We start from the raw sequence: 12524 nt of genomic DNA on the forward strand, positions 1-12524 counted from the left end.
ATTCCACACCAAAGAAGCTTGCACCTGCTCCAAACTTACTGTAACTTTCCATGCAGTAAAGTTTCACAAGGTTATAAGACAAATCTGAAAGTGAGGTAAGAAGAAAGAGGCCTTTGTCTTCTTCCTCAACATCAACTTTCGTAGTTGATCTAAGCATCCCTGAACACGGCTTCCATTTCTTCAGGCTTCCATTACTCTCCATTACCAAGAGTAAAATTGCCTCTCCCTTTAAACTGCTCAACTGAAAATTCCATGGTGAACAACAAATCTGGACCTCCAACGAACCAAGCTTCCAACGAGCTCTGATACCAATTGTTGTGCCTTGGCCCGTTCATTAGTGCGGAAACGAGATTCAGATTACAACCACACCTAAAATCACACCCAGTTAAACAGAATAAAATACAAGAAATAAAGACAACGAGAAATTTACGAGGTTCGGCAAAAACCTGCCTACGTCCTCAGAGAGATATTGCTCTTCACTATGAGAAAAACAGTACAAGTTACACATAAGTTAAATCGACATAACCCAATCCCATATCCCTTGTACACCCACTCACAGAATTTTCCCAAGAGCCTCACTCTACCCCAAGAGTTCTTTCACTAGAGACCTTTCACTCTAGCTCTCTTGATTTTTCTCACCCGTGCCCATACTTTCCCATGGGAGAGCCGAATGCTCTCCCCCTTGGATGCTCTCTCATGCCCTCTCAAGAGAGAGCCGAATGCTCTCTCTCTCTCTCTCCTTCTCCACTTCGGCTCCTTGCAATTAAATGGACAGAAAAGTGAGTTAACTTCTCCTTTTTTTCATAGACACAATGATGATCCATCATGCTCCCTTTTCTCAAAACCCAAAACCACTTTCGGCATGCAAATGGGAAATGAATAAAAAATGCCAAAACAAAAGGAATCCCATGAAACATCATCATTGTCTTCCACTATTAGCCAAAATGAGATATGGACATATTTGGCCACTATTCCGAAAGCATAACACACAAAGTCACTTAATTGTTAACAGCTCAAAATATGAGCCAATCACAACAAGTCCTCCATATGGAAGCACTCCAGCAACTAAGAATGATGGAAGAGCAAGCTGAGTACGATAATGAAGCGCTGCAAAAGACAGACAACTTCTTGTCGAGAAGGAGAAGGAAATACAAGATTTAGAAGCAGAGCAGAAGGCACTCCATGCATACTGAGAGTTTCTTGAACACACGATTAACCCGATTCTCATTTCTCTTCAATATTTAGCATACCCTAGACAGAATTGCACCGTTACAGTTTGAAGTTTGCTTTCTAAGTATTCTTCTCTCTAACATTTGCTGAAATTGGTATTCTGTCAAGTTTTCTGTTTTGATATCAATTGTGAAGAATGAAATTCCAAAACATTTTATCATACTTGCTTAGGCTATGTGTTCCTCAACAAGCATGCAAGCCAAGCTAAGGTAAGCTACCAATGTTATGTGAGACCTACTTCATACAAGACAACGAGATGACAGCAAGAGGAGAATGCACGAGAGAAAAACTTGAAACCGAAAACAACTTCAAATGTTTTTCGATTTTGATTTCTAGTTCTCATGCACTGTACCATTTTGTCGTATACATTTCTTCCACCATCCTTCCTCCACTCATCTTCATACTTCATTTTTTATTTTTGTCTTCAAGTAGGCATTCTACGGCTAATGTGTTGGAAAAAGTTATGAAAATTTGCTATATATTTTATTATAAATTATTAAATAATACACAATAAAATCTCTATAAATGCAAGAAGAACAAGGAATGGAAGAACCTTAAGAGATTGAGGGTAGAATTTGATTCTATAACCTTAAGACAAGATTGCCCCTCAGTGGTGCCTCAAGGTTTGCGTTGGCAAATGTCTCTCAGGATACAATGATCTTTCTCTTTGCGGAAGTAGCACTCGAATCCACAAAGAACAGCGAACCAAAAGTGTTTAAAACTCTCTCTTTGTTGAACACTAAACTACTCTAATTTCTATATGATTTCTGAATGCAAAGCATATTTAAAATGCTTGACTTGGTGGTCTATTTATAGGCTTTGGCATGCCCCTTTTCCAAAGGTTGTATCTGCTTCCAAAAGGCAAAGGACGCAACCCTTATTCAAGATTACATCTGCAACCGAAACACAAGGGTTGCGTTTGATTTCTCATAAGACAAAGATGCAACCTTTTCCAAAGTTGCATCTGTTTTCAAACTGACAAAGGTTGTGACCTTTGTTCAAACATGCATAACCCTTGAAAACTGCCGGTCAAACCCATCCATGACTATTTTAATTTCCATTTTAATTTCCATTCACTTGAACATTTAAAATTTAAATATTAATAATACTAATATTTAAATATTAAATTTCTAACATAATGAAGAAAAAACTGTAAACAGTAAACTAAAAAATGCACATAGAAACCTAATAGTAAGCCAACAAAAATGAATTCAGCCGTACATTCTATTATTCTTGAATCTTCAACTTGCCAGGGGTGGTACAATATATATTTGTTGTACGTTTGTTTATTTCTCTACTCTTTTTTGTTCCACATGAAAATAAATCTACATGAAAATTCAGAGGGAAGAGAAAATAGGAACACCCGGCAAGGAGGTTCCTGCATCAACAATATAAATGTTGCCAGAGACATATTCAGAAGAGTCATGTACCAAATATCGAACTAGCGATGTCAATGCTGGATCTGAAGTGCCAAATGTTCTTAAAGGGACAATTTTCATAGCCACATTGTGCAGCCAGTCTTTTTGCATAAGACGCTCCGTAATTTCCGATCTGAAAAGTCCAAGTGATATTGCATTCACTCTGATTTTGTGTACCCCCAGCTCCATAGCCATAGTCTGGTTAACATAACAAGATTCAGTATAGTACCATAGAAGCTTTCACCTACACTACCAAGTGCAGAGAACTACAGAACATATTCCTTAGGAGAATACTCATAATCAAATATAGATAATGACACTTATAAGAGAAGAAGAGAAGAAGAAAAGAATAAGCAAAGGTAGTGTCGGTGACATGACAAAGTTGAGGATAAAATCTTAAAATGGCAACTGATAAACCAGCAGTTAAAATGTAAAACTTCGTTTGAAGTTAGACCATCAATTCATATGTCATTCCCAGAAATCCTCCGGTGCAACAAAAAGCAAAATGTGGTTGAGTGCGATAACACGTTGGTCAAAACAGTCTGTTGGTTATACGACAATAGAGCCGCTCGGACCATGAGCTTGTGATAACCACAGCCTTGCGTCAACACACTTTATTGACGGATGATAACAGCACATGAAGATGACAAGCATTTTGGCAATCAGACTTAGAACTAACGAACTAAAGAGACCAAGAATCAAAACCGGCTTATAATGGGGGTGATAGAATTTGGGTCGACAAGCCAAGGACCCCACTCCAACAACACTGATATTGTCCCCAACTTGGTAATTACCACTTGCCCAATCCATCAGGTGTGGGATTTTATCACAAAAGGTCTCAGTACTAGTTAGAGTAGGGTAATCATATTTAAACTATTTTCTTTCTTCTTTCCCTCACCTATGTGGGATAGCCAACAGGGGGCATAAGAGAAAATACACGGTATAGCCCATAGGCCCACTAGCAATATTCCTCCACTAGACTAAAAAAGAACTAAAATACTCCTAGGCTGATTTCGGTCCTAAGTCTATTTTTCCCAGGAAACTGTTATTGACACTCCAAAAAAGTCATCTCGTACAATTTATGCCTTATATTTCCCAGGAGGCAGGCATCCCTTCAAGTTCTTATATTTCATTTATAGACCAAAAGTAACAAAAACATAATTCCTTTTCCTTACGCAATTAATATGATTTTCCCGATTAGCATGTTAAAGATAATACCTTTGTTAAGGTGTTTACACCAGCCTTTGAACAATTGTATGCTGTAGCTCCAGGCGCAAATCCACGATTAAGACCAGTAATGGAAGATATATTGACGATTGACCCTCCCTGATCAGCATCTCGCATGCGTATAGCAACAAACTTTGATACCAACCAGGAACCCGTCAAATTTGTCCTGAAAACATTATTCCATTCCTCCTCAGACAGTTCCAATGGAGAACTCACATTACCTAAGAAACACAGATGGTAGTAAGCATTTATGATACACCAACACAGACCTATAGACCAACTAGTTGTGTGTGCCTGTGAGGTCAACAATTGGTGATTAGTACGGGACAGGAATCAGGATTGGGACTGAGTCTAGTCCAGTCCGAATCCGATAGTCCCACCCGCACTCCCTGTAGAGGTCAGAGGTAGAGGGTACATGATGATGTTGTATACAATACTTGGGACAGTCGTCCCATTCAATAGTCCAGTATCGTCATTGTTAAGTTCATGAACTGAAAGTAATTTGCATTACCAAAAATATAATTGTAAAACAAAGGTATATTTGTCAATTCCCCCCTCCCCTGAAGGTTTAGGAAGAAATTTGAGGACAATCCGTCAAATACCTCTAAAACAAATAACATGAAAGGCAGAAAGCCAAGCCAAACCAACCTCTAATACCGGCATTGTTAACAAGGGCATCGATGAGCCCAAACGCGTCCCAAGCCTTGTTCACGGACTTCTCGATAGCTGAACCATCGGCGCTGACATCCAGCTCCACAGCCACAGCCCTCGGGCCTCCTCCAGGCCCATTATCAGCAACAGAAGATGGTGAAGAAGGAGCGGTGATGGAGAGCTGGTTGATTTGAACGCACACGGACTGAAGGCGGTCGATGCGGCGAGCGGAGGCTACGATTCTGCAGCCGGCTTTAGCCAAGTCTAAGCACAACTCGCGGCCGAGGCCAGAGGAAGCGCCGGTGACCATGACGACTTTGCCGTGGAGGTGGCCCCAGGGCTCCAGGTGGTCCGACACTCGATGAGGATTCTCCATGTTTGATAATCTGTTGTCAACTATGAGCTAAGAATTATATAGAACAAGGAAGAAGAGACTTCCATGTGCATGTGTGATACTGCTAAATCTTGACCGTTGGTGGCTTCGATATGGACGGTCATGATTTGGGGTGATATATTTGCAGTTGCTGGACGAAAGCATGTTTCGTGAGGAAGTCGGCTTGACTTGACAACACTTCGATGATAGGAACGGAAAGAGATGATATATTTGCAGTTGCTGGACAAAAGCATGTTTGGTGGGGTAGTCGGCTTGGCTTACCCACTTTGGTGGGGTAGTCGGCTCGGCTTGGCTTACCGGATAGAGTGATCCAAAATTTTGAATTTTCATCTGACTGTAAAAAATTATTATTGTTTTTAAAGAATCAAAACAGGTGAACCGTTAAAAATTCAAAGGTCCGAATCACTTGATCCTGTGATCTTGGTGGAAGAGATTTGGAGAGGATCTCTTTCGATAGGAACCAACAAACTTGTACTAAACAAAAGGAAGTAATTTTTAGTAGTACTGTTCGAGAGATCAAATTTCTAAATTATATTTTGTAACCTAAATTATGTGCATGTTCATGATTGAATTATTACTTAAGTATTGACAAACGTGCATATTTCTTATTAGTGACACATCATTTGGTTTGCAAATTTTTTTTTTTAAATTTGATCTCTCTAGCATTATCCAATTTCTAAACACTGTAGTTAGAGAGTTGCTAATAAAAGTAACTCTATAAATTTTCTGCCATCTCATGTTTTTACCATAATTTGTTATACTTTCGACATAGAAAATAACATTAAATTGTGAAGAGGTAGAGAGTCCAGAGAGAGTCTTACTTTGAGAGTCTTCTTAGCATTTATCTTTTTAGCTTCTCACACACATTTCTTCCTTCATTCTTTAATTGTTCTATTAAATAAATCAAACAGAAAGAACAAACATGATTAATCAAGGTGCATAAAAACCTAAAAGATGTGTGTTTATCATTCCCTAAAAAGGTATCATAACTAATTATAATATGATAGAGTGGCTTATGTGCATCCAAGTTTCGTATTTGGACACCCTTGTCACCCAATTTACTCTTACATATTTTTTAGACAGGCAAAATAGTTTACCAAACTTTCAAGAATCTCTTTTTATGCAAGTTGGAGTTACACGGAAATAGCTGTTTGATACACAATGAATTAATTTATGCAGAATGCTGTTTAGTTTTTTTTTTTTTTTTTTTTTTTTCTGGAATTTAAGATCAAGCGGGAAGATGTTCAGGATTTGAAAAATACCAAAAAGATCAAAAATAGCCCACCTTGTAAATCTCAAACTTGTAAGCCTCTGTCTTTAGTATTATTTATGTTTAAATATTTACCATTTTATGTTACTTAGTACTACAATTTAGTGATATTCATCTTCACTTGTAAGTGAGAGGTTTTAGGTTCGATTATTACCAAAAGCAAATTTGAATCATATTATTACTACCACATTATAAGTTCAGCTCATTCCCTTATCCCCTAATGTAGATAATATCGTTTGTATAAAAAATTATTAACCCTTTTATTTGCGGCATTAGCGGCTCCCATAATCACTTTAAGGAACTAAATTATGGAAACTAAAATCATTTTTAGGCAAAAGGAAAATACATCTCGATTACATTTCTTTCCTTCATAGACTTTCTACTTGACAAAGTCCTGAGATAAAACCAAAAAGGAAAATCAATCACAACTGATGCAATTTATCAATAAAAAATCACAGGAAAAACAGAACCCAAATTCCACAATAAGCAAAAGGTAAGGAAAAAAGTGGATATATTGAAGATTTTCAAATCCTACAGACACAAAGGTGAGAGAAAATCCTTCAAATAGTTGCTTTGTTTCAACATGACCATTACTTTATATGGTTGGACGCGATTGGTGGTAAGCTCATACAAAATTTGCAGATTAAACCACAACTACAATTGAAAAACAACGATATGGGATCACATTGATCATAAATTATTATTTGCAACTCAAAAAATAAAAAGAGAGAGAGAAATTATTATCTGCAACTTAAAAATAAAAAGAGAGATAGAAAATTGCCAAAAAAACAAAAACCCTCGCCGAAGGGAAGACGATTGGTGGCAAAGGGGAGTCCAATTCGCAATAGATGCAAAATTACAGATACACACACACACAAAACCTTAGACAATCCCTCTAGCTTAGGGGCATTCATATGTAGATTATACAGTTTCCTTCAATTCATCTTACAATGAACTAATATTGAACATGCAATACCTTAACGTATCTCCTAAGAGTGAGAGAAGTTGTTTCTAGGTAACGGAGAGGGCCAATTCGTCGGCGATCGCCAGGAACTGGGTTGCTGGAAAATATGTTTGAAACCCTAAATATTTGTTTCTCTGTTTTACAGTAGTCATGGTTGGGAGGCGTGGTGAGTTGCGCGCGCAAAGGAAGAGGAAGGGAGGAGGAAGAAACGGAGAAACAAATATTTGGTATATATAAATAGTGGCAAATTTGAAATAATAGAAACTAAGAGAGGGAAAAACCAAAACAACACTGTGCTCATGAACAGTGTTTCAAGGCAAATGGGTTTTTAGTGTATATTGAATTTGAATGGAGGAATTCCAAATCTATGGATTTTTTGAAAAAATTAAAAGATTAAAAATGGTTGTTTCAACTATTACAATCATTATATGCGACTATTTGAACAAGTGACGGAATAAAACAAGTGAGTTTCAAATAATTCCTTGCATATTGTTATTTCAAATTCACCTAGAGGTCACAAATCAACTTATTAGGTTATTAATGGGTACCTATTAAGAGTCATTTGGTTTAATTTCACCTTACATTATAATCACCATTATCAATTTTACCTTGATATTATAGTGATATCAAATTAAACAGGTCTTAATGGGTACCCGTTAACAATCTAATGAATTGATTAGCAATCTCTAACTCCACTAAGTAGCTAGAGTTACCATTACTTACAACTATAACACATACATACTTATTTATTATATTAATCTGAAGTTCCAAATTAATCATTTATCATGTTCTTTATACAGCCTACAAAATTACATGAATTAGTAACATAGTCACAGTACAAAGTTTCTGAAGATTCTCTTCTGCAATTTTGTACCTCAGCCTTTCAACTTGTGGGACATCCTGTTGACTCTTTGTATAAGAGCATCCTCAATTAGGGGCTCTATATGGGGCTGGAAAGTGATGAATATAACCTATTTTAGAGCTTCGAATAATCTTTGGGGCTTTATAAAAGAATATCTTCCAATGAGGGCTATATCTTTTGGGCTCTATACGGGGCTATATGCATTTATTTATGTAGTAATTTGATTAAGCGATGATTTTTTTTTTTTTTTTTTTTTAGTTTTTTCTTAAGGTGACTTTTGGAAGTGCTATCTTAAATTTTATTTTTTTTTTTTTTGTGTGAACCCTTCAACCTAAAATGTTCAAATTGTGACAAAGTTAAATTTCATCACTTATGAATCGTTTGTTGAATTAAATTTTCTTATCTCAATCTCACCCATTGAATGAAGCAAACCCTAGTCAATGAGACCAAGTAAGCCAGATTTTTATGCATTTCACAACATAAAGCATAACATAGTATCAAGGCATGCATGTGGACACAGTAAAGTATTCCGTTATATTTTGCAGGTGGTTTTGTACTGGTACTCGCGTATATGTTCACGAGCAGTATATAAAGTCGACATTATGATGAGATCCCTGGTTGATCTCTGCGGCTCTGCCGACATGTTCTTCACAGCTTAGGGTATTGACAAAGATAAAATATAGTTGTTTTCTTTATTTTTATACATGCACTAGTGTGGTGAAATTGAACTCAAACACATCCAATGCATATGAAATATTTATAACCACTTGAGCTACGAATTTCTTACAGTATTATTATTCTATATTGTCAAAATTTTAGAAGGGCCAGCTTAATGGTTCAACACCAATATTGTTCAAGTTAACCATTTGCAGCCTAAGAGGTGTAAGATTTTTTCCTGAAGACCTCGGCGTATTTAGGATAAAACTATTGTATATAATTTGTAATATTTTGTCAAATCTCCAATGTGAGATTTCCGCGCTACCTCACGTGGAACCATATCTCTAGTCGGCCACATGTGAAGAGAACTTCAACATTGGGAATGGAAAGACAAGCACGTGAATGTTGAATATAAGTCCCACATCGGAGAATTAACAATATATGAGCATATGAGTTCACTCCTAAAAATAGAGACGTCTTTGTGATAAAACTCAATAGTCGGAAATAGGTAATTAAGTTAGGATAATATTGGTGTGGTTAGGAGTAGGTCAATGACTGGTCTCCTTGATGATCAAACATGGTACCAAAGCAGGTTTGATTATGAGTCATGTGGGTGTCATGCTTGAGTTATTGTGATGAATGTAACACCATGCTCCAACACTTAATCTCGGATATGGGATCGGTTGCACTTGTGGCCCACTATGTTTTGGTCACATGGGAGGGGGTGTGTTGAATATAAGTCCCAGATCGGGAGATTAAGAAAATAAGGTATAATAAGTGTATGAATTCACTCTTAAAAACACCGTGGCCTTTTGTGATAAATCCAATACTTAGTAATAGGTGATTAAGATGAGATAATATTGGTGTGGTTAGGGGTTGGCATGTGGCCCGTTTCTCTAATTATTTGATACTAAATATTACGCACTTGAAACAAACCAATAATGGGATCCAAAAAAAGTACAAACGCAATAATTGGGCCTAGAAAAATAGCTCTAATATCATATTAAAGTTTCAGAGAGATGAGTAGAATGACCCTATAGCAAGATTGACTCTAACTTAACCACATGTAGTCCAATAGATGTGAGAACTTATCCTAAAAGACTTTAATGTAAAATGAAACCATTTGTATATAAATCATAATATGTTTTGTCAAACCTCCAATGCGTAATTTCCAACATATAGTCCGACTATTATACATCAAAGATTTCCACCATGTAACTAAGAAGAAAAATAATGCATCAGCTATTAATTGGAAGACGTACCACAAGTTAATACCATAATATAAATTTAAGTACATGTGTTAGAAAGTTAATGGATTCATTTAGGATAACATTATATAATTGATATTGTATTTCTAGATAGTAGGATTTTCTTATTGTACAAGAAATACTCATGTATATATTTTCATCGTATCAATGAGAATTATTCATTCAAGCTTAAATAAATTTTCTATATGTTATACAGAGTAGGTTGCGAAATTCCAAGTTTATCTTCTTTTTTTTTCGCTTATTTGTCGTGTTCCTTTAACATGGGACCAAAGATGCAGATTTCAAATTGCAGCTATGGTTGTCTATTCCGATCACAGCCACAATCTAGTTTGGCAGCTCTCACTGTACTGATTATTTAGGGCATGTTTGGCATGCCGGATAACACACCAGATAGTACTATTTAATATTATCCGGTGTTTGGTGCCATTCGTATTAAATTAGCACCGGATTATTTTTGCGGTCCGACCTATTTTATACGACGTACGCCGGATAACTTATACACTCCAAATCGTCGGTATTAATTAGTCAGGTCGCTGAAAACAAAATCAAGCTGGCTCTTTTTCTATCTCTCTTGCTAGTTTTAAATTGTGAAACTCAGTGCCATAAATGTTCTTCAATCTCCTTTTGAGGAAGTAAATGAACATGATAATCTTTGATGAATTGAGTTTTTAATCCGGTACTGCACCAAATACCCGATTAAATAGTCAATACGCTCAACTAAATAGTCAGTACTATTCGATGACAAATTATCTTATCCGACTGAAATAGTCAGTACAGTCCGATCTACCAAACGAGGCCTTATATTGGATATGATAAATAGTTACCGGATAGTACTGACTAAATTAGTCAGGTGTTTGGTGCAGTATCGGACTAATGACCATATTATTTATACTGTGTTTGGTACTGAACCAGATAAGAAAAGGGAAGAAAAAAAAATTGACAAATCTTTATTCGTTTGTTGAACTTTTCGAGCTGGGTTTATGGAACTCCTCAATCTAGGGGTAGATTCAAGCATGCAAAACTCGAATGTTTTTGTTGGGACTCTCCTAAGTTGAATATATTGAGATAATGCTTTGAAAGAATATATGCAAAGTTGCAGATACACACACACACACACACACAAAAAACCTTAGACAATCCCTCCAGCTTAAGGGCATTCATATGCAGATTATACAGTTTCCTTCAAATATATATGAATTAATCAACCTTCTTCTCTCTTATGAATGCTTATTCTACTTATCATTGATATATATAAGTTCAGGCATTCTCCTCATTATGTCCTCAAATGTGGATTGGTTGATTTTCAATTCAACTGATGCAAAAAGTACTATATATGCTTTGAGTTTATCAACGTAAAGATGTAAATAATACTACATACATCAAACAGGTACGATGTATGCACTACGAATCATACATTTATTAAGTAGATGATTTGTCCTAAAAGAATCACAACCTCAAACAACTAAAGTTTAGAGAACAAACTCTTGAGTATCAGAGTACTTGACTCATCTCACTCTCTACATAAAACATTAAAAAAACCAAATGCCAATTATTAAAATGGAAAACTGAAGTACCTGGCAAAGTTTTTCTTCTTATACAAACATTCAAGATGGTAAACAATATTTTGAACACCCACTCTAAATATGACAAATATTGGCAACCCTCAACCTTGTAACCTGAATCAAGCTGGTTTCAAATAAACCAATGGAAAACCAAAATATCAATGTTTAGGAGTAACCTTATTTGAAATACCATTAAAAAAAAGAGTATACTTTTAGGCAAATATTGTTCAAAAACCGAAATATAATTCATGATACCTGCCAAAAGGAAAATACCTCTCGATTACATTTCTTTCCTTCATAGACTTTCTCCTTGGTAAAGTCCTGAGATAAAACCAAAAAGGAAAATCAGTCCCAACTGATGCAATTTATCAATAAAAAATCATCGGAAAAACAAAACCCTACAGACACAAAGTGGATTTATTGAAGATCTTGAAATCCTACAGACACAAAGGTGAGAGAAAATCCTTCAGATAGTTGCTTTGTTTCAACATGACCATTACCTTATATGGCTGGAGACGATTGGTGGTAAGCTCACACAAAATTTGCAGATTAAACCACAACTACAAATGAAAAACAACGATATGGGATCACATTGATCATAAATTATTATCTGCAACTCAAAAAATTAACAGAGAGAAATTATTATCTGCAACTTAAAAGTAAAAAGAGAGATAGAAACTTGCTAGAAAAACGAAAACCCTCACCGAAGGGAAGACGATTGGTGGCAAAGGGGAGGTCCGATTCGCAATAGATGCAAAATTACAGATATATACACACACATAAAACCTTTGACAATCCCTCTAGCTTAAGGGACATTCATATGCAGATTATACAGTTTCCTTCAATTCATCTTAAAATGAACTAATATTAAACATGCAATACCTTAACATATCTCCTAAGAGTGAGAGAAGTTGTTTCCAGGTAACGGAGAAGGCCAATTCGTCGGCGATCGGCAGGAATTGGGTCGCTGGAAAATATGTCTGAAACCCTAACTATTGGTTACACGAAAACAATGACAAAA

At 36.1% G+C, this 12524-nt stretch overlaps 1 protein-coding gene across 1 annotated transcript; it reads right to left on the reverse strand.

The window, feature by feature from the left end:
- Positions 1 to 2436: 2436 nt before the first annotated feature.
- Positions 2437 to 5093, reverse strand: LOC103416376 (uncharacterized). Its single transcript, XM_008354629.3, has 3 exons — positions 4524 to 5093; positions 3867 to 4096; positions 2437 to 2846 (listed from the first exon to the last, which is right to left on the reverse strand). Exons 1-3 carry the CDS (start codon positions 4900 to 4902, stop codon positions 2568 to 2570), a joined length of 888 nt encoding a protein of 295 aa, XP_008352851.2. The 5' UTR covers positions 4903 to 5093; the 3' UTR covers positions 2437 to 2567.
- Between the last annotated feature and the right edge of the window lie 7431 nt (positions 5094 to 12524).

The sequence above is a fragment of the Malus domestica genome, chromosome 15 (genome assembly GCF_042453785.1).
Source record: "Malus domestica chromosome 15, GDT2T_hap1".
In the NCBI taxonomy this organism is placed as follows: domain Eukaryota; kingdom Viridiplantae; phylum Streptophyta; class Magnoliopsida; order Rosales; family Rosaceae; genus Malus; species Malus domestica.